The sequence below is a fragment of the Balaenoptera physalus genome (assembly GCF_965194825.1).
Source record: "Balaenoptera physalus genome assembly, chromosome: 14".
NCBI lineage: Eukaryota > Metazoa > Chordata > Mammalia > Artiodactyla > Balaenopteridae > Balaenoptera > Balaenoptera physalus.
The window spans coordinates 55050665-55074185 of record NC_138893.1 but is presented as its reverse complement, the minus strand read 5'-3'; the positions used below and the strand labels follow the sequence as shown (position 1 = coordinate 55074185).

Genomic DNA, 23521 nt, shown 5'->3' with positions numbered 1-23521 from the left:
GTCTGGCCCCATTTCCAGGTTCAGCTCAGGTCCAGATTCTGGGGCTAATCCTGCTTCTGGCTGGAGGAAGTTAAGGACGCTGAGGCTGGTCACTGGGGACCCCAGTCACAGTGTGATCCCACTCAGGCCTTGTTCTCCGAGACCTTCCCAGGGCAGCGTTCACGCCTTGATTCTTTAGGGCCAAGCTCTTGACTTGGCTCAAGTCACAACAAGCCACATTTGTCATGTCCTTGTTGCTCCCAAGGCCCTGAATGGTTTCCTATCTGGGACCACACTTCCTCCAGGCCTGGGGTCCAACCATGTTCCCCAGGGGCTGAAACCCCACCCATGTGCAAGTCGTCCTCTGGTGTACTTCCTGCACTACAAGGTGCTGAAGTACACACACTGGCTCATTCTGACTTGAGGAATTTCAAGGCAAAGCTGAGGATGACTGAGGATATTGTGGGTTTGTCTGAATCAGAACTGGGGGTTTTATTCCTGGATACAGGAGAGCTTTCGTCCTGTCCAGTCCAGGCTAGTGTGGTGCCTGGCATATACGTCAGCACTCAAACAGGCCACTAGTGGAAGGTCAGGCCCCAAACATAAGTGATCATGTGATCTAACTCCCTTATAATTTGTGGGGTACATTTATTTTCATTTTCCAAACTGGGACCATGCCACATTTATAAGCTGACTGAAGTCTTCCTTTCCAGCAAAAGGATGGAAGGGAAGAGACACATGCTCAGGGTCAAAGCAACCAAGACCAGCAGTCACTTTCTCTACTGCTGTGCTAGTTTACATAATTCTGACATCAGATATTAAAGCTTAAAATGCATCCTGACAGAAAATTTAAGATTGTCCAGTTTCACCTGGAGAACATCTATCTTTCTTGCAATCAGGAATTTAGGATGGAGCATACATTTATATTCAAAACTTACTGGCACTGGTGGTTTATAATCTTAATGACATGGTAAGAAAATAATCCAGAGAGGACATTATACAAACTGCTCACTCCCAGATATCACTGTATTAATAAGCACATTAATATTGGTAACTGAAGACATCTGTGGAGGAGCGGCTATATATAAATTTTTGGTTTGAAAACATTTCTGCACCATCTTTTCAAATCAAATCCAAACAAGAACGTGTGTTCAGAAACATAAACTTTATGCCGCCTGAATAAGAGGTGGCAGGAAAGAGTCCATTCAGTGGGCTGCCATGTGACCTGCTTTATCTTTGAACACTCTTAACACTGAACACACACCACTTTGGAATGAAGCTATTTGTGTATGGGTTTCTTCCATCCACTAGACTGTCAGAGGCAAAGGCATGTCTTACTCACTGTGTACTCAGCACAGAACTTTGTATATGGCAGATGCTCAAAACTATTGCTTCTCACATTTCCTTAAATGGTATGGCAGCTGCTCCCAGTCTGATCCCACAGGCTTCTAAATCTCGGGACGGAAGACAGGAAGTGATGGACTTGTCCTACCTGTTCCACTCTCAGCATGTCAATGATCTGGTCAAATAATGGCGTTCTCAGCAGATCTCGGTGGATTAACAGAGTCTCTAAAGCATTACAGGCGGCTGGATATTCGCATTTAGAGTCTCTAACTGACAGAGGAGGACAAAAAGTTGTTTCTATTAACATGATCCAGAGCCACCGAGGACATGACAAATATTTTGCCCGCATAAAACAGGGGACACCACTGAGCTCACCTAGTCTGGTGACCTTGTCGACACTGGCCTCTGAATCCACGTACATGTGGCAGATGCCTTCACTGTGCCCCATCACTGGAATGCCCTTAGCAGCTTTCTGGATGTTTCTGACCAGCTGAGAGGAGCCGCGTGGAATGATTAGATCTATCATTTTGTCTAGGCGGCAAAGATCTTCCACTTCTTCTCTGGTATTCACCTGAAAAGGCAGAGAATAAAAGATAAAGATGACATCTTCCGACTACACAAAATATGGAAGTAGCAGCATCCCTTTCACAGATAAATGTCTGTATCTCCTGAGAACTAAGTTTGATGCTCTGAAAACTTATTCCAAAAACAAGATTAAGGAACATCCCTGGTGGTCCAGTGGTAAAGAATCTGCCTTCCAATGCAGGGGATGTGGGTTTGATCTCTGGTCAGGGAACTAAGATCCCACATGCCACGGGGCAACTCAGCCCGTGTGCCCCAACTACTGAGCTCGCGCACCTCAACAAGAGAGCCCGTGTGCCACAAACTAAAGAGCTCACGTGCCTGCCCTGGAGCCCACGTGCCACAACTACAGAGAGAAAACCTGCACGGCACAACTAGAGAGAAGCCCGCGTGCTGCAACTAGAGAGAAACCCGAGCAGACCGCGCGCCATAATGAAAAGATCCCACATGTCTCAACAAAGATCCCATGTGCCACAACTAAGACACGACACAGCCAAAAAAAAAAACACAAGGAAAATAAATAAATAAATATTAAAAACAAAAACAAGATGAAGTTCCTGATCACGGGAATTGAAAGTTGTCCAGCAAATGCTTATCAAACTCTACACATTAGGTCCTGTGCTCTGCATGACAAAACATGCAGGACAGGGTTCCTGCCCTCAAAGAACTCAGAGTCTGGTAGGGAAGACAGGACTACCCTATGACTAGCCATAACACAGGACAGACACTTTTAAGATGCTAGAAGAGGTACAACGTGCTATCTCTGGAAGTTCGAGGAGGTACAGAGTATGCCAGGCTATGAAGATCACAAAAGGAACTGGCTGCTCCGTTGGCTCTCTAATCACAGCCTAATGACATGTTGCTCTTGCTAGGGAGTCACGGTTCTCCACGACTTCTGCTGACAACCTCTACCCTGGGATGCTGGCTGGAGTGACTGAAGTGCTTGTGTTAGAACTCTGAGATTATGGGCATTTTTTCCTTCCTCTTGATTTTTAATTTTCCCCCATATGGACATGTTACTCACAAGAGAAGTACAAATATACATGTACAAGAAGGTTCATGGCAACTTTAATCTGCATTTCACCAAACCAGAAACAACCCAAATGTTCATCGACAGAAGAAAGGATAAGCTGTAGTACATGCATATAAATGGAATACTACACAGCAATAAAAAAGGGAAAAGTACTGCTAGATGCCACAGTGAGGATGAATCTCATGGACATGAGAAAGAAATACCTGAACAAAAGAAATACAGATAAAAGAGTGCGTTTTGTATTATTTCACTTATATGAAGTTCAAGAATAGGCAAAAGAAACTGAATGTGAAGAAAGTAAAAAGAGAGTGGTTTCCTGGTGGTGGGGTGGGGCCTGCTGATGGGGAAGGGCACAAGGGAGACTTCGGGGTACGGGAAATAGTCTGTATGTTGATGCGGGGGTGGTTATATGAGTGTATATACGCGGACACAATTACAGAGCTGTTCACATGTGATTAGGGTACTTTATGTATGTTATACATCAATAAGAAGGAGGAGAAGGAGGAAATCTGTCGAATTAAACTAGGGTATGGAGCAGCTGGGATCTGAACCCCTGCAGCCTGTGCTCTTTCTACCCATTATGTCACTGTAAGAATAACCCAGCTTCTTGTCAGGGAGCATGTAATGAGGCAGGTTTGTAGACACCCTCCTAGCAGCCAACAGAATCCTGGAATGTTGGAGTGAGTGGGCCTCAAGGGAAAAAGAGAAGGATCTGGAGTCAGCCTAGGTCCAAATCTAAACTCTGGGTGATTCTGGCTAAGTTATTTTACCAATGAGCCTATTTTTCTTCCATCTATAAAATGGACCTAATAATTTTTCTCACAGGGTTGTTGTGAGGATTAAATGAGATAATGGATGCAAGTGCCTTGCCCACAGTAGGTACTCAAACTATCTAGTACTTCAAAACCTCCACTGGACGGTTGAGGAGAGTGACACAATGGTTAAAATAATGACCATAATAATAATAGTGTTAACAGCATGACCTCATACTTACAAGCTGCATGACGGTTTCTGACAAACCGTCATAAAATGTATCTGTCTGACTTGGCCTAAATCACTGCCAGTGAGCAGAACCCAGGCCTCACTCACAGTCTGGGTCTGGTATTCCTGCTGCCTGTGACCTTAAGAATGAAGGGCTAATAAGCATTCTTGTAAATCAACGGTACCAGGACACAGCTGTATGAGAGGGACCTTCCTGAGCCACTCAAGACCCATCTGGGTCAAGGCAGCCCTGCCACTGTCTCATGTCACAGGCACACTGGACCTGCTGCTCCTCCAATCAAACCTGCCTATACTGGCTCAGCCTTATGTGGCCTAAGCTTTGCTTCAAACACCCAGAGACCTGACCTGGCCCCTCTGGGCCTGACCTGGCTCATTCCCAGGGACCTACCAGCTGTACAGCCTCCTTGACTCCATGGATGGAGAGGGCCTCCTGGGTCAGGAGGTGAAGAATCCGGTTGCTGTGTGAGGCCTCCTTCCCCCCTTTGAGTAACAAGCCATTACCACTTGCGATAGCCAAGGCTGCCACCTGCAGATCAAAGAGGAGAGCAATGAACCAAAGGGAAAAAGCAGTAAAAGTAACGGTAACATTAGCACTCGCTGAGCACATCTCCTGTGCCAAGCACTGTTAATCACTTTGTAAGGCCTACCATGTTTAATCTTCACAACATTCCAGTGAATTAAGTACCTGTTTTACCCTCTGCTTTACACATAAGGACACTGAAGCACAGAGAAGTTGGTGACTCCCCAAGGTCACACAGCTTATAAGCGGCAGAGCTGGGGGCCTTGACTCCAGAGCCAAAGCCCCGGATCTTAGGAACTATACTGTACAGCTTCCTTAGCACCATTACACTGTAACCTGAGTTGAGTGCCCAGGGTCACATGGGCACTCCCCTCTCTGGCCACGGTGGAGGACAGGTGCTCAGCGGCCTCCTGACTCAGGTGTTGTTCCACCTGACTCAGGCTGGGCGGCATCTCTGGCCACATCCTACCCTGGCCCTGCCATTGTTCCGAGAGCTCTAACGGCTGTGCTGAGACCCTGGAGAGGACTAGAGCTGCCAGCCCCTGGACAGCTGCGGCAGAGGCTGCTGGGAGAAAGAAGCAGGCCATCCAGGAAGAGGGTTAGTTACCCTCTTAGAGCCAAGAGCTAATGACACTCACCTGAGCATCCAAGGCCTGAAGCTGAACTTTCTGAATGCTCTCAGGATGAATGAAAATCTTCCCGTTTTCGTAATGTATCAAAAGAAACTTTAAAAAACTTGCTTGAACACGTTTATCTCCAGATTAATGGTTCTTAATCCTGTTTTGTTTTTGTTGCTCATGAACCCCTTACAAAAATTATGTCAACTTTTCCCAGATAAATGCACAAACACACAGCATTCTACATATAACTTTTAGGATTCATGGATTCTGTGATGCCATGTGAGGAACCTCAGCTGTAACTAGCTGAAGAGGAAACCTTTCCCTCATGAAGTATTCGCTAGTACGGATAAAAGGTAGTAGAGAAAACTTCATGGACACGGCCTGTAGAGAGACTTAGGACTCACTTCTACCAGCTGATGGGAGTTCTGCAGTTATCTCTGGGGGTTCTCTGTGAGACAGATATGCAGCCAGAAAGGGGCTGAGGACAGACCCCAAAGGTATGGGAGTCCCTTGGTGGACCAGCTGGTTTTAGGTCATGTCAGGGAATAGCCTCCACAGAGCATGTGGGACTCCCATGGACACCTATGCCCTAGCGTAAAAAGGTACTGGTTTTTTGTTTTATTTATTTAATGTTTTTATTTTTAAATTTTTTTATTATTTATTTTTATTTATTTTTTAATTAATTAATTTTTAATTTTTATTTATTTATTTAGTTATTTAGTTAGTTATTTATGGCTGGCTGGCTGTGCTGGGTCTTCGTTGCTGCCCACTGGCTTTCTCTAGCTGCAGCGAGCCGGGGCTACTCTTCGTGCGGTGTGCAGGTTTCTCATTGCAGTGTCTTCTCTTGTTGCAGAGCCCGAGCTCTAGGCACGTGGGCTTCAGTAGTTGTGGCACGTGGGCTCAGTAGTTGTGGCTTGCAGGCTCTAGAGCGCAGGCTCAGTAGTTGTGGCGCATGGGCTTAGGCTGCTCTGTGGCATGTGGGATCTTCCCAGACCAGGGATTCAACCCGTGTCCCCTGCATTGGCAGGTGGATTCTTAACCACTGCGTCACCAGGGAAGTCCCTTTTGTTTGTTTTTAAATAGAATCTCTCTGTGAGACTTTGGGGCTAGTGCAAAGAAAAAGCTGGTATCATCCTACTGGACAGTCCAGTGGGGAAGTGGTTCCAGATTTCTGGGAGAGAATTTAGGGCAATGAGCAAGACCACCCTCTAATACCACCTTATACTTCAGAGCATGGCCACTTGGCAAAACCTCTGCCACATGGTTTTGCCTCAATTAGCCTGTGATTTGTCAGATTTCTTAAAGGGGGTCACATGCTAGTTTCCATTAACTACTGAAAGTTCTTCTTCCTAAGAGATGTACCTACAGGAAGCCATCTGCGACACTGATAATAAATGGGTCTTTTTCACATGGGCAAAACCAGCTATTAGATAAATGAGCCTGCAGTAGGTTAGTAGGGACTCTGTGGCCAGGGAACAAAGTGCTCCAGTGAGCTAAGTTTTTGTTTTTGTTTCTGGCCGCAATGCACGGCATGTGGGATCTTAGTTCCCCGACCAGGGACTGAACCCGCACACACTGCAGTGGAAGCACAGAGTCTTAACCACTGGACCACCAGGGAAGTCCTAAGTTTTTTGGAAATGTACTCCCGTGTCATGGCATAGGAGATTCATCTGGGCTCAAGGCCCAGCTCCATGCTTACAAATGTCACAGGAAAACTAACTTCTATAAGCTTCGGTTTCTTCAACTGTAAAATGGACACATGAATTACCTTTTTTAGAATTACCAGAAAAATCAGAAACACAAATTGCCTTAAGCGCAACCTGAGAATAAAGTCTAAAAAATTACCTCTGGGGGAAGGAAGGAAGGAAGGAAGGAAGGGAGGGAGGGAGGGAGGGTGGGAGGGAGGAAATGAAAGAAAAGAAAGATATCTTCGGGAGATTTATCTGAGTCCTGAAAAGAAGCTCTTCCTCCAATTCCCCAACCTAATGGCAGGCATTAGTCACATACCTGGGGTAGACAGTCAGGGCGAGATTCAAAGATGACTAGTAGAACTCCAATTGGGACAGTCACTTGTTCGAGCTCCAAGTCTTTGGCAATTCGGGTCCGGCGCAAAACCCGCCCCACGCTGTCCTGTGAGGAGGCTGCGATCTGCCGCAGACCGATAGCCAGGCTGTTCAATTTAGATGTGGAGAGGCTCAAACGTTTCAGCAGAGGAGCTGCGAGTCTCCCTGAAGAGGTGTGAAGAGCACATGATTAAGCAGTAGACCTGGGCGGGCTATGGCTGTTTTCCTGAACACATGGCACTGTGTTAGGAACAGACATGGAACTCAGGGGGTCTCAGGTAGACAAGGACATGTCATTTACACAGCTTTTCTAGGAGGAGCAGTTGGGCAGTATACATCATCATGTAAAGGTGTGAACACCCACACCCTTGGTGCCAGCAATTTCAGTTCCAGAAATTTATCATTTGCATCAGCAAACCTGCATGTAGTGAGGATACTTATCACAGCATTTTTATTATAGTGGGAAACTGGATTCTACCTATAGATTCAGCCAATGGGCTACAATGCAGTTACTATAAATAAATATCTATATTTACTGATATGGAAAGCTGTCCAGGATGTAGTTTGTGAAAAAGGCAAACTATAAAACAGCATGTATGACATCACCCTAGTTATCACACATTGCATATTCATGTGCAGAGAGATGTCGGAAAGCATCGAGAACAGTGATGATCTCTGCCTATCTTTCTGCGTTATTTTAATTTTTTATAATGAGTGAATTATTTTTATAAGCAGAAGTAATAAAGATGTTTTCTTTTGAAATAAAAACTTAAATAGAATTATGGTAAGTTCATATAGAGAATTTTCTTTAAATTTGCATATAACAGCATGCACAGTGTGATTATCTCTCTCTCCACACACACAAAGACACACATACTCAGGAAAACCATTTGCAATCACGTATCACAAATCATTACTACGGTTAATGTTGAATGATATTATGAAAAATTTCCCCTTCTTTTTTATAGTCACAACCACCAAGACAAAATTATAAAAAGACTTCTACTTTGGAGGGGAGGAGCCAACCTTATATTAAGAAAAAAAATGAAACCATAATTTTATCAACCAATTACATCAATTTAATTAATTTTCTTCACTTCTCCCCATGCAGTAAAAATCGTTTTAATTGTAGTGCATATTAAATATTATACTCTAGTTTTTCACCTCATAATGCACGTACATTTTCCATGTTGCCAAAATTATTTTAATTACTACTAAATATTCTATTGAGTTGATACACTTCAATTTACATGACTGTACCTATGTTATTAGACACTCAGGTTGTTTCCAGTTTTCAATGGTATAAATAATCCTGCTCTAAGAAACTTTATATACAGAGCTATTTTTTCCTCTTGCAATCTTTTCTTAGGGATAAATTTCCTGAAATGGGCTCACAGACTCAAAGGTGATTACCATGCTCGTGTATACCTGAGACTTTGTTCTTAAGCCATGTGTGTCCTTGCGGATTTCCAGAGAGAGATAACTGGGATCAGAAGTCAGAGTTCTACCAACAACTAGGTGTGTGACCTTGAGCAGCAGCTTTAACCTCTGTGGGTCTTAATTCTTTTAACTTAAAGAATTGGATAAGATGTCAATAAAGATTTCTTCCATTTATTTAACTTTTTTATGGCTTTCCAATACTGCAAAAATTCAAAAGACCAGATGTAAAGTCTAAAGAAAGTTCCAAAGTCATGGCTCAAAAACGTTTTAAGGAATGAAAATAATGTTGATGAGCCCTGCAAGGTTTCTTTAAAGGGAACACCACTAATTTGGATGTTCAATTTGAGGCACATTTATTCACAAGAAAAGGAAATTAAAAATCCCGTAAAATCAACCCCCATTATTTTAGGGTGGAAAAGACAGAGAATTAAGAAAAGGAGAGAAAGATGAGGGCCTACCTGACTCCACATATTTAGCTATCTTCAATTCGAGTTCAGCCATCTCACTTACGCTACCATTAGCACCTCAAGGGCATTTCTGGATGGCAGACTACAGGCTGATTAAGGAACTAGGAGATAAGCTATCTTTCAACACAGGTTGCACAAACTATTTCCACAACTATTTTATATGCACTGCCCATCTGGGTTTCGTTCCCAGATCTGCCACTGGCTGTATGGTTTTAGGCATGTAACAACTTCTCTCCGCTTTAGTTTTCTCCTCTGTAAAATAGGGATAATAAATAGTAGCTACCTTATAGGTACCATGTTCTAAAGAGAAAATCAGATCCTGCCTGTTAATCCCTTAGCATAATGCCCAGAAACACAGAAAGGCCTCAGTAAATGTTAGCTGCTATTAGCTTAGTGTCTAAAATAGTGAGGTCCTCAATCTTTTTCTTTTTTGTCTTGAAATTGCCACAGTAGCCATGGCTTGTGACTGTGGGGAATGGAAGGAAAAAGCCCCTCAGTGGGTGGGGGGTGGGTAGGCGTTGTATGGAACACCTGAGAAAAGGGGTGGAGGTAGTACGTGTACTTTGAAAACTCCCAACGAACACCAGCCACCAACCCTCAATAAAAATGATGTATACAGTATGTAATTTCTTCCATAACCTTCTTGACTTTAGGCAGACTATAATATAAGAATTCTTAGTAAAACAAAGAATAAAACCCAAAATAAATCTCTCTATAACTAAGTTGCCTGGTCTTTACCTTCTGCCTCCTCCAAGTCTTTTTTGTTGGCTAACAGGATCTCATCTCGCTGGTCCGTCAACAGATCAGCCAGATGATGGATAATCTCTGCTCTCTAGGAAAAAAGGTAAAACATTGAAACAAATAAGCAAACATGTAACCCCATAAAGAACGCACACCACACTTTTAAACCTACTCTTCTGAGTGTGCCAGGCCTTGCTCCTAAATCCCAGTCATCAACGACTGAAACCTCCTTAGTTCACTCATTCGTTTCCCACCACTGCTCCCCTCATTTTTCCTTCCTCTCTCACTACTAACCTCCCCATTTCTTCTCACTTTTCTTCCTCTTTTACCACTCTTGATCATGATGATTAGCAAACCACAGCCTTGTGGTGGGGGAGAGGGCGTGATGAATTATTCAGTTTGTCCATGAGACAGGTGCCAGCACTTTGAATCAGCATGACATACACATCTCACCTATTTAATAGCACCAGCTGTAAAGCTGATTTCCCAGGTAAGTTTTTGCATCTAGTTCTTCTTTTTCTACAATTATTTATTAAAAATGAATTCAGTCAAAGGGGAAAAACCCAGTCCTGGATGCTGGAGGAGACCCCAATCCTTACCCACCTAGATGAGGAAACATGGCAAATCAGAGTAGTGATTACTAAAGGAGTAAAAGAAGTGATTTAATAGAGAGAGAAGCTAGGGTTCTCCTGGGCTTTCCTTTTCCTACTTGTAGTTATTTTAAATTTTCTTCTCCCTTCTCAGGCCAAAGTACTCCCCAGAAGAAACCTATATACATCACTTTCAAATCCAGCCTTAACACCACAACCCTTGGGAAGCCAGCACCCTGCTTCCACCTGACCTTCTCACATTTCATCGTGTCTGCTACTTCAACTGACTGAGTCACTGTGGACAGGGCAGGGCTATGATACGGAGCAGGCTCTGGGACTTCCATCTTCTAGGTAATCTTGGTGATTTGGATGAGGTGGGAAAAGTTGCTTTCCTACATTTCCCTGCCCAGTATGTGGCAGGATTTGGGAGCCTCTCTGGTCTCATGATTTTCATGATACTTTTGATCAAAACATCATAGTGATGCAAAGCTACCTTAGGCTTCAGCCTATAGAAAACAAAAGGGAAAATGAAATTTAGAAAAAGAAAAAAGGCAGAACAAATCTGAATCAGAGTTCTAACTCAGATCTAACTCTACGGGACTCGAGGAATAAAGGGGGAAACAGCAAGCTTGACTGTGCACTAAACCTCACAGTTATGACTCACTCTGAAAACTAACAAAACTATCAGCTAGGGTTATTACCTGCTCAGGTTCCAAAGTGGCCAACAACCTTCCTCCTGATCGAGCCATTTCTCCCTGCTGCTCCACGGTAGGGCCTGCAAGAACATTTGCAAACACCAGCTCACGGTCAGCTCACTGCCCCCTCACTATCCCACACGTGCATGGGCTCCTTGCAGGCACAGAGCACACGCTTAGGGTCTCGGCATGCTTGTTTCACACCCAGAGATCACTCTGACCAATAAACTGGCAGAAGAGCATACCAGATTAACTCAGGCAGAAACACAAGAACCTGTCTGTACTTTTGGGGCAGACAATATGATTTATGTCTTCTAGAGTTCTTCTCAATTCCACTTTGGCTTACATTTTCTAATGTGTTTGCATTTCTGAATGTAGATTATATGGCAGTGCTATCTTTGTGAACACCTGAGAGAGCACATACTATTTCTTATGCATCTTTGTATCTCTAGTGTTCATTAGTATCTGGTATCCAGCATGGGCCTAGCAAATGTTTCTTGAGAAAATGGATGCTTATATTCTTTAACTTAGTGATTTTAGTGAGAACAGGAGGCCTAGTTAGGCAGGTTAGATAAGTTCTACAAAAACAAAGTAGAATCCAATTTTGCAAGCAGTGTTCGAAACTATACCATATTTCATAATGTTAGCACATGAATTTTGTAAGCTCTCCTCCCAGAGGGAGAGCTCAGTCTTCAGCCCCATCTAGGCCATGGAGTTACTAGCAGTCATCCACAGACCATGGGACTCTATGAAGAACTACTTACCTGCAGGCTTTACTTCAGAAAAGAAGGTGCCAACTTTCTTTCCCTCCACGATGTCTGTGATGACATGCCCGGACACCTTCGGGTGGGTCCCATTGGCAATGACCACAGAAGTACCACCTTGCAAAGCCCAGAGGGCTGCTTTCACCTAATGGGAGAAGTTAGATCCATGGATGAGATTCAGACCTTTGTAGGGTCTAGGCCCCTGCACTTTAAACATGCAAAAACATAGAAAATACAATGTGATACTGAGCAATTTAATTATCTGTAGGAAGGTTCTGCACAGCTCAGAAGCTCTCAAGACACGCTCAGCCCATGCACTCTTCCCAACCCAACCCTGGCATGTGTTGTCTAAAGATGAACCAATCGGCCCCTTGTGCTCAGCGTGTTCTCTAAGACTCTCTAGTACTGGGACGCATAACTTCTACATTTGACTTATTGTGCCAGCTTGCAGGGTCCAGTTTGCTGCTTGACGGGAATCTGATCATGAGTACTCTGAGCTTTTGTACCTGCGGTTCTTGTCCTCATCTCTGCCATTGCTACGTGTGATTCTGTACCTAAAGGGTATAACTTCTTAGAACAATTAATGGGAGAGAAGAATTTTTTAAAGGTTTCATCAAGGAATATTTGAGCTCTAATATTAACACTTAGAGGATTTATGAATTATGAAAAAATATAGACCCTGCCCTTGAGGAGGTTATAATATGAACACACACTTAATATATTAATAAAAGTACATAGAAAGACATGACTAAATATAGGTACACAATATGCATTAAACCTGTATTTAGATATGTGTATCTTTAAGTGTGTATGTGCATCAGCCCTCAATTACAAAAGTAAGAAGGATAAAATACAGTTTGGTTTTTAAATTGTTACAGGCAATAAAGGCACCAGATTCTTACCTTGGCTTCCATGCCACCCATTCCCACTCTGGACTTGGTTCCGAATGTCACGGACTGCTGATCACCGGGATAAAATATATCAATGAGCTTTGCATCATCTGACCCTGGGGGGCTGTCAAAGAGGCCTAAAAAGTGGACAAGAGTCAGTAATGCTGTTTAACAGAAGTGAACATCCCCCAAGACAGACCTCCACAGGGACCTGCCAACTGTAACTACTCTGTACTCGACTCATCCAGATAAATTCTGCTATTCCACCAGCTCGAACAAGAAAAGAGGTCAAGGTTTCGTAGAGCCTACCCACACTGAAAACCAGCTCCGGGAGGACGCACCTTACATACTTTCATAACTTTGCCTGATAAATGAATGTTTGTCAGCATCAGAGCACGGCCATATCCCTGGCACAGAATTTACTGGCCCTGACCACAGTCTACAGGGAAGCTATCCTCACCTTTGCCATTTCTACTATGATGCTGAACCTTAAGGATGCAACTGAAAAAGATGAGTGGCTTTTGCACAAACAGTGCAGCAGCTGTATACTGTTTAATGTGACTCTTTCCAAGGGCATGACATATGAAACAGGTCCTCATTAACTCTCACCGTACCCTTTGAAACAGTCACATTATACTCCCCACACTATGGGTAAGCCTTTCTGAAGGTTAGGCTGAGTCAGCAGAAGAGCACATGACTCTTGGCTTTCAGTCTGGATACATCACCACAAAGCCTATGTCCTCTTTATAACTGAGTAGCGTGACATAAGAGGTACACAAAATGTTACATGCATACCGTCCGAGATTAAAAATCCTCACAATTTCACTTCGGAAAAGAATGTGTCTGAGCCTTAGAAGGGGAAAAGAGGGCCTGAGAAAATGGAGTCACGTCAAGGTCTGAGGGGGACACAGACAGGGAGGAACTGCTAGTGGTCAGGAACTGGCTGAAGGACATTTTGGGCAGTGATGCTTTTGGTTTTTAAGTTACTGCTTTTCCTGTGCTAAAATATACCCCTGTGCTCCACCGTTCCAAATCTTTTTTTTTTTAATTAATTAATTAATTAATTAATTTATTTTTGGCTGTGTTGGGTCTTCGTCGCTGTGCATGAGGTTTCTCTAGTTGCAGTGAGTGGGGGCTACTCTTCATTGCAGTGCACGGGCTTCTCACTGTCGTGCCTTCTCTTGTTGCGGAGCACGGGCTCTAGGCGCACAGGCTTCAGTAGTTGTGGCACGTGGGCTCAGTAGTTGTGGCTTGCGGGCTCTAGAGCTCAGGCTCAGTAGTTGTGGCACACTGGCTTAGCTGCTCTGTGGCATGTGGGATCTTCCCAGGCCAGGGCTCGAACCCGTGTCCCCTGCATTGGCAGGCGGATTCTTAACCACTGCGCCACCAGGGAAGCCCTATTCCAAATCTTTAACACAACGGTGCCATGTGCATCCTCTCTAGGAGAGTAAGTGAATCAGAGCAGTGAGGACATCAGTGTCCAGTGCACAACAAAGTAGTGCAAACCACGAGCAGCAATTACAGGGAGAGAGAAATAACCTCTCACAACCCCTATCCGCCTCAACCCAGCACCCCACAGTTCCCAGGGTCTTCTGCTGGGTTCTTCTCAGAAGGCACTATGCTGTGAGATCATGAGTAGTACCTGACAATTCTAAGGCAAACCCCCAGAGACGCCTAGGAGTTCCTAGCATTCTGATATTCTGCCTCCTCCTCTTCTTCCTTATAGAAGCTCTCAAACCCACCAAAAGCATATTTAAAATTCAGATATTGTTCTGAAAATCAATATTCAGTGGATAACTAATCAGAGTTAAAAGCACAAGCCTGCCAATGACCAGTTTTGGTGTTTGAGGCTGCATTAAAACTAAGGTTTACTAGAGTCTAGTTCAAGTTGGATTTTATATATTGATCTCTCAAACTCATATCCTTTGCCTTGCTAGGCAGTACAGGAGAGAAGAGTGTATATTTTTAAACTGAAAAGATTTAGATTCGAAACCAGCCTCTGCCAAGTACTAGCTATGTGACTTTGAATAAACCATTTAACTAATGTGAACTCAATTTTTAATTTCTTCATCTGAATAATAGGTTAACCTACCTACTTTGCAGGGTTGCTACAAGGGTGAATAAATTGACATTTATAAAGCACCTAGCACAGTATTACATATCAGAAGCTGAAAAAAAATCTTGTGACTAACCAAAATGCCTTGTTCTCCAGAGTGGCTTACTCTTACCCCAGCTTAGTTGTTCCTATACTGAGACTTCAAATTTATAGTGAATAAACATGGTACCAAGACTGCATACAAGTAAAGATACTGATCCGTAAGTATGATATCTCTGACCCTCCACATGCGCAGAAGACAGATCACAGCACTGGTACCTGCCCCTGCCTCCACCAGGCAGCCCCCTGCCCTTCACTTATGCTGCTGAAGGGTAAACTGGGGAACAAGTCCTGCCATGGGTGTGGGTAGGGAACTAAATAGGTTTTTCTGACTTCCTGGGAATGTAATGGGGGACTTTTGGGATCCTGTAGGTTTGGCCTATTTTAGACACATCTACCATATCTATGGGTCAAAATGTAAAACAGGAACAGCTTAAGAAATTAAGAAGAGTGAATGGAGAGCCAAGTTGGAGCCAAGAGGGGCCCCTCCACGAAGTAGTGGAAAGCAGAGAGGAAAAGAGTAACACAGAAGAACACAGTGGCCATACAGCCAGGATTTTCTGCAGTGGCTCCAATTTAAAATAATGTGTCTTGTGATTTACATTAAAAACTAAAAGTGATCAAGACCCCAATGAGGTATCACTTCACACCCATTAGGATGGCTATAATCAAAAAGGCAGATACCAAGAGGGAAGTGTTGGTGAGGATGTGGAGAAACTAGAACCCTCATACACTGCTGGGAAAATGTAGAATGGTGCAGTTACTTTGGAATCCAGGCTGGTATTTCTTCAAAAGGCTAAACATATGACCCAGCAATTCTACTCTTAAGTAAAATAAAAAGCATCTTCACACCAATACTTGTGCACAAATGTTCACAGAAGCATTAGTCACAATAGCTTAAAGGTCTATCAGCTGATGAGTAGGTAAATAAAACGTAGTATATCTATATAGTGGAATATTATTTGGCAATAAAAATAAATGAAGTACTAATATGTGGTATAATATCAATAAACCTTGAAAACATTAAGTGAAAAAAGCCAATCACAAAGGATCACATACTGTATGATCACATTTATATAAAATGTCTAGAACAAGCAAATCAACAGAGACAGAAGGTAGATTAGAGGTTGCCATGGGCTGGAGAGTTTCAGGGGAAGTGAGGAATGATTGCTAATGGGTATGGGTTTCTTGATGGGGTGATAAAAAACGTTCTAAATTGTGGTGAGGGTTGAACAACTGTATGAATATACTAAAAATCACTGAAATATAAATTTTAAATAGGTGAATTATATGCTATGTGAATTGTATCTCCATAAAGCAGTTATAAAAAACAAAATTAAAGTGCCTGGAAATAACAACATTTCAGCATTCAAACTTCATCTCCCAGACCACCCCCACCTTCTTTTGAATCATAAAACCGTTTTTGGACCATATGGCTCAGAAAATAATGGTCCATAGTTAAAAAGATCAGAAGCATTCAAACAAAGAGGGGAACTCATGTGCTCACACATATAGTATTTAAAATAAAGACTGGATAAAAAGAAAAGGCATTACTTTTTACCTTCTACATCTGAAAGAACAATTAAGAGGTCAGTCTTCATTTCCACAGCCAGACGGGCAGCCAGGCTATCGTTATCTTTAACACTAATAACCTAAAATGCAGGTAAAAAGTCGTGAGCTTTGCAGTTCAAAAAGAAGTTCATGGAAGTACTCAGCTAGGCTCTGGCAGGAAAAATTAACAACCCTGAGTATGTGCATGACAGCTCTTACAAGCCTTTCAGTTTGCAAAACACCATGCCTACTGGCAACCCCCTTTCCAAGTATGCATGCTTCTATCCACTGACATACACAAGCCATGCTCACAGCACCACCTTAAATCACTATTGCGCCTCACCCAGTTGAACGAAAGCCCCTGTCTTCAGAAGAGCTTATGCAGACACTGCTCCAGGATGCCAGCTTCTCTCCCCATTTCTCCATCTTGTTTATGCCCAATGTCCGGTGTTAGTACATGCAGCATAGCATGGCATTAGTGTCTACAGCATGCTCAACCCTCGGTAATACTTTACCCACATTTACCCCCTGGAGATCACTATTGGGCTCCGCTGGGGGCACAACAGCATCGTTTGTGTTGACAATGGGGACGATGTTCATCCGGAGGAGCTCATGAAGTGTCCCATTGAGGTTCCGGCGCTTCTGCTCATCGTGGAAATCCAAATTGGTCACCAAAATCTATGGGGATGTATGTATATGTATAGCTGATTCACTTTGTTATAAAGCAGAAACTAACACACCATTGTAAAGCAATTATACTCCAAAAAAGATGTTAAAAAAAATAAATAAAAATAAAAGTGTTAAAGAGATTGAAAACGCAGGAGACAGGAAAATGATGAACTTCCGAGGAACAGCATCCAAAGGATGCTAAGAGTAGAGGAGTTAAACTTTAGGTTTCTTGGAGCCTGTACAGTTCAGAATGGGACACACATCTTTGGAGACTCATCCAATTCTTTTGGAGATTGGAAAAAAGTTAGAATCACCTGGAAGATTTATTTTAGGATGCTTAAGACTTCTTGCAAAAGTACTTTAATCCTCAGAGAGCTATGAAATCTCGTCCATTTACAAAATTAAGAAAATGAATGTATCTACTTTAGAGGGATACTGGAGGGAGTAATGACTGCCATAAATTTCTAAAATATCTTTGTATCCCAGCATCTGATCCAAAGTCTGGCCATACATAGTAGGTGCTGAAACACATGGTGAGTGAGTTAATGAATGGTTACTCTGCCTGGAAAATGTATTAAACCACATGGAATAGGGCCATGTTGTCCCTGTTTCTGCTCTGTGGCCGACCACTGCCGGAGTCAGCAAAGACACGGTCAAGTGGGATGAGTCTGAGAGGTTTACGGAGGTGAGCCTTTAGTCACAAACTGAAAGCAGGGCTGACGTAACTTCGTTCAGGGGACGGGATGCATACAAGCAGGAGAGAAAGATAAAGGGGGGGCGACAGCAAGAAACAAAATGGTAACAAACTCCGAAGCTCAGGAATAAATGTTTCAGTGAAGTCCCTGCAATGTTCATGGAAGAGGGTTCTTGAGATGTAGGGCAGCGCTGAAGTAGGAAAAGGCTGGAGGCAGATGGCCAAGAATTCTTGGAAGATACTGAAACAGTCCAAGTGGGAATGGTTAAGCCCTGAACTAGGGTCTGGCTATGGTAACTGAGAAGATGACAGCAGCCTTAATGATATGGAAAATGTGAGCGAAGAAGACAAAATGATAACATCACCAAGGGAAATAATTTACTCACTCATTTGATAAAAAAATTATTGAGTACCTCTGAAATGCCAGGCCCTGTACTAGCTGTTGGGATGGAGAATAAAAATGTTGATGATTTGGGGAAGATGGAATGGGTTAGATCATGAATGTCTTTTCAGAAAGTTTAGCCCTGTAGGAAAAAGGCCTGGGACAAAGGTGAATATATAGATCCTGGTTCTGGTGGTGGAAGGTCAAACAATAAAAGTAAACACGTGTGTGTAGGAGAGGCAAGCAGGAGGTATAAAGGTCCAGTGAAAACACTTGTGGCTCCAACAGTTTAACAAACAAGACAAGGGAGACAAGAGGCCAGAGAGAAAAGTATGTGCTTGGAGAAGGGCAATCTGTTAGGATGCACATAAGTTTCATTTCTGTGAATTAAAAATAGCTGTTGTCCTTGTTTAAGTCTTTAATCTGACAAACAACTTATGGGAGATTTTCAAAAGCCCCTGATAATGGTCTTCAAAACAAGATTACTAAAGAAAACAAGGAACCACAGGATAAGGTGCAAAGGGTAAAGATTTCTTACAGATCAGATCATGGGGAAGGCAAAGGTGTGGGAGTGAAGGGGCCCCTGGATGAAGGCTTGCTGGAAACTGGAGGGCACAGAGCTTTTTTACATCAATATTAATAAAAACAACGGCTGATGTACAGTATTTTTAATGATACTTTCACTAAAACAAACAAACGAACAAAAAACGTCAAGAAGTATCATACCTGGGAAAAAACAAAACAAAAGCATAGTTCCTGGATCTAAGTTTCCTCACCTGGCTCCATGCACTTTAAAAAAAATTAAAGACTAAAACTGTCATTGCACTATGGAGGAAAAAAGAGCTGATAATAAAAGGAGACAAAAATTGAGATTTCCATTGCACTTATGTAACCGAAATAAAAAATCTAAGATTACAGAGAGTGGGGTCCCAGCCACAAGCAAAAGTGTCCAAGTCCATGCCTTTCTGTTTCAGCTCCCTTACTCAAGGACACTCTGGTATAATACCAGAACGTCACTGTGGATAACAACTTAAAAATGATGGAGAGGGACTTCCCTGGTGGCGCAGCAGTTAAGAATCCACCTGCCAATGCAGGGGACACAGGTTCGAGCCCTGGTCCAGGAAGACCCCACATGCCGCAGAGCAACTAAGCCCGTGCGCCACTACTGAGCTGAGCCTGTGCTCTAGGGCCCGCGAGCTACAACTACTGAAGCCCGCGCGCCTAGAGCCCATGCTCCGCAACAAGGGAAGCCACCTCAATGAGAAGCCCGCACACCGCAACGAAGACCCAACACAGCCAAAAAAAAAAAACTAATTAAATTAAAAACAAAAACCAACCACTAGCATTTCCCTTCAACACTTAGTAGATATCTATTATATAAGGCAACCAGGTGCAAAGAGAAACAAGCTAGCTGAAGTCAAAGAAGCCAATGAAATAAAGATATCTAACCTTTCTATCTTCAGAAGTATCAGTACTTGTAGTAGTCCTAAGAGTTATTTGTATAACAACAAGAGCTAACACTTACTGAGAAAGTACTGTGTACCAGACATATTAAATGCTTTTCATATATTTTCTCACTGAGCCCTTCCAAAGACTCTTTGCAATAGGCACTGATGACATCCTCATTTTTTTTTAGAGATTGGAGTTTATTTATTTATTTATTTATTTATGGCTGTGTTGGGTCTTCGTTTCTGTGTGAGGGCTTTCTCTAGTTGCGGCAAGCGGGGGCCACTCTTCATCACGGTGCGCAGGCCTCTCACTATCACGGCCTCTCTTGTTGCGGAGCACAGGCTCCAGATGCGCAGGCTCAGTAATTGTGGCTCACGGGCCTAGTTGCTCCGTGGCATGTGGGATCTTCCCAAACCAGAGCTCGAACCTGTGTCCCCTGCACTGGCAGGCAGATTCTCAACCACTGTGCCACCAGGGAAGCCCGACATCCTCATTTTTCAGATGAGGAAACTGAGGCACAAAAAGGTTAGACTTAAAAACTTTCTCCAGATCTCCCAACTAGCAAGTGGTGAAGCTGAGACTGTATCCTGGCAGTCTGGCTCCAGAGCCCTGTTCATATCACTGTGCTCCACGGGAATCACCCTCACAGGTCCCACACCCCCCCTTGTGGAGGTCAGCCTCTCACCTGGGCAGCGCAGATGCTGTACTGGGTAAACATGGCTTCATACAAGGCCATCAGCCCACTCTGTCCGGCGGCTGCACAGGCTCGGGCTTCTAAGACTGGAATTGCCTGTAACATGCCAACAGACAAGGTGTGGCTGGGGCGAGGGAAGGAGGCCTGAGGACCCTGTTACAGGGGGTGGGGAAGCCGCACTTACCATCTCCTTCAGCTGGTTCTGCCCTGAGTGTAGGGCCTGCCGCACACTCTGAGACAGAAGGATCTCATGGCGCAAGCGCTGCTTGCCAAAGGCTACAGCTCCACTAGTCACCAGCATCATCTCTCGGCCTTGATTCTGCAGTACTGACACCTGACATTGAGGAAGGAAAAGGCACAAGTCCTTGTAATCTCTTTCCTCTCATCACAAGAGATTCAGGTAGGCTGGACTAATGAGTGGATCCCAAATGCCGGTTTACAGACCAGCACTGGGCTGGCTCTGGAAGAATCACCCAGGTTGTCTGGTAAAAATACAGAGTCCTACATGCTTCCTTGAATCTGAAAAGTAGGTGGCAGATAGAAATGAGAAGTTTTTAATAAGGAGATTCTGGTGTGTAGGTAGGTTTGGCAACCACAGGACTTGAAGACATGTGGAGGAGTCTATAATGCGGAAGATCCAGTTGTTTCAGGAAATAAAGCCCAGAATACAAGTCTGGAGCCAGGAATTGCAATATAAACTTAGCAGATGGCTTCTCAAATTCTAAGGCATGACCTGGGGAGACGAAGCTGTTTCCGGGGCATGTCTGATTCTCATGGGTTGCCTCTGGCTAGACCAGGGACAGTGCTGTTCCACCCTGTCTGCCTAGAACCAGTTTTGGTTACTTTGTTTCCCACCTAGGACGGATGCACATGAAAGAATCAAAGATTCAATATTCCTAACCTGTCCATCCCTCCTGATGCTTGAACCTATAACCTAGCTCAGGAACTCGGAGACAGCTATGATGAACCGTGATCTAAAAAAAATAACTTATCATCATAGAAAATTTCATACTTAACCAAAGTGGTAAGAATCGAACTATAAAACCCTATGTACTCATCACACAGCTTCAACAACCACCTCTCATGGCCAATTTCTCACTCTCCAATGTTCCTTTTATAGCTCCACCATTATTTTATTTTATTTATTTTAAAAAAATACTCATTTATTTATGTATTCATTTGGCTGCGCCGGGTCTTAGTTGCGGCACGCGGGATCTTTACTTGAGGCACGCAGGATCTTTACTTGAGGCATGTGAACTCTTAGTTGTGGCACGTGGGATCCAGTTCCCTGACCAGGCACTGAACCTGGGCTCCCTGCATTGGAAGCGCACAGTCTTAGCCGTTGGATCACCAGGGAAGTCCCTCCACCATTATTTTAATACAAATCCCAGGCTCCAGACACATTATTTCATTTGTAAATATTTCAGAAAGCAATTGCTAAAACAGAGGGTATATACACACATCCACAAAACCATTATTATCTAAAACATTTCAATAATTTCCTAATATCAAATATCTGGTCAGTGTTCACATTTCCCCAATTTTTTCAGCTTGCTCAAATTAAGATGAAAATTAAGCCCACACATTGCAATTAGTTGAAGTGTCTCTTAATTCACTTTTAATCCATAGGTTCCTCTCTATAATTTTTTCCCTTGTAATTTGTTAAAGAAACTGGGTTATTTGTCCTTTAGGGTTTCTCAGCCTTGACTTTCCTGCTTCTGTCTCTGTGGTATAGTATTCTATTTCTTGCAAACTGCTGTTAGGTAGGAAGGCTTGATTTTTTTTTTGTCAAGAACTCTTTACAGGTCATGGTGTCCATCAAGGGGATACATAAGGCCTGACTGTCTTTCTTTTTGTGATGTTAGTAACTGTTGATGATCATCACCAAGACCTATTAATTCATTAGGGGCTATAAAATGCTGATATTCTAATTCATTCATTTCTTCTTTATTTACAGGCTGGAATAATTCCATAAAGGGAAACTTTACTTCATTAAATATTTGGCTACCTTGAGGTATGGTTTGTATATGAAAGGCAGCACAGATATGTGTCTCTTTCCCTTTATTTACCAGTTTCCAAAATGAGTAGGTTCTCTAGAATCCTTCAAGATGACCAATGAATTATTTTTTAAGTATAACTGTGATTCATAGATTTAAACATATTTCATGTGTTTAAATTCAGTGCAGTAATTATTGATGTTCAGATATTCCCATCTTTGACCAATGGAAGCCTCTTTAAGTCAGCTCCTGAGTGCATCTAACACGATCAGATGCCTTGGACAAGACAGTTGACTCCATATGTTAGTACTGCACTGATCTATAAAACTGTTCCTTAAGGTCCAGGGGTGTCCCTAGAAGGAGAGCTGGCAACCTAAGCAAACCATTACCAGGTTCTCCCCACTGTTTTCATCCAGTTTCTCCTTTGCTCAGAATCTTCAATCTTCCTCCTAGACTGAACCCCAAATCCTCTACCTGGTTTCAAAGCCCTGCCTAATAGAATTATACACATTCTCCCTGATGAGATCACCACCACTGCTTTCAAGCTCACCTCCTCTCTGGCCCATCAGCATGCCATACTCATTCCTGCTTTTGTCTCCCACCTGGAAACTACTTGTAGAGCCTCCCCGTCCCCAGAACCATCAGGCTACGCAATTCCAGGGGCACCATTCACAATGTGCACTTAGCAGCATGGAACATTTCCCCTTTGCTGGTGCAAATCCTATCAGTCACAAAGGCCCACCCTGAGTCTCAGCTCTCCTAGGAAGTCCCAAGAATGACCACACTCTCATTTGGCCTTCCCACCTCTGGACCTGTCAGTCACTGTCATTTGTGCCCTCTCATTTGGATATTATCTGCCTTGAACAATCACCTAATTATTTTGGGAGTCCCAGTTCTGGCTCCCCAACGGCAGAGACAACAGTTAGAGGTCTGTTAAGGCCCTCACAATGTAGCCCTTTGATAAATATTTGTTACACTGCATTGATCTGAGGGACTCAATCTGAAAGGCAGATTTGATAATAATTGCTTAGTACAGAAAATATATGAAGAAAATTCCATCAAATTTCAAGTTAGTAGTTTTCTAATACCAACTCCAGCAAAATTGTTTTTTAAAACTGAAAATACGGCTATGGAAGATAGAGCTGAATTACAGCTAGAATGGAAAAGCTCTAGTTTTATCTCCAGGATACTTGGATGTCT

At 43.2% G+C, this 23521-nt stretch overlaps 1 protein-coding gene across 3 annotated transcripts in view; it reads right to left on the bottom strand.

Moving 5' to 3' along the window:
- Window positions 1-23521, bottom strand: part of ALDH18A1 (aldehyde dehydrogenase 18 family member A1) — a 45693-nt gene that overhangs the window by 7355 nt on the left and 14817 nt on the right. The window contains exons 4-15 of one of the 3 annotated variants that reach the window (XM_082423679.1): window positions 20509-20658; window positions 20316-20420; window positions 16956-17114; window positions 16447-16537; window positions 12743-12867; window positions 11841-11985; window positions 11083-11156; window positions 9789-9882; window positions 7088-7308; window positions 4329-4466; window positions 1699-1894; window positions 1472-1593 (exon numbers count right to left, since the gene is read on the bottom strand). In XM_082423679.1, the coding sequence (XP_082279805.1) occupies window positions 1472-1593; window positions 1699-1894; window positions 4329-4466; window positions 7088-7308; window positions 9789-9882; window positions 11083-11156; window positions 11841-11985; window positions 12743-12867; window positions 16447-16537; window positions 16956-17114; window positions 20316-20420; window positions 20509-20658 (1620 nt within the window). The remainder of the gene's footprint in view (window positions 1-1471; window positions 1594-1698; window positions 1895-4328; window positions 4467-7087; window positions 7309-9788; window positions 9883-11082; window positions 11157-11840; window positions 11986-12742; window positions 12868-16446; window positions 16538-16955; window positions 17115-20315; window positions 20421-20508; window positions 20659-23521) is intronic. The other 2 variants (XM_082423680.1, XM_082423681.1) reach the window with 2 other exon arrangements.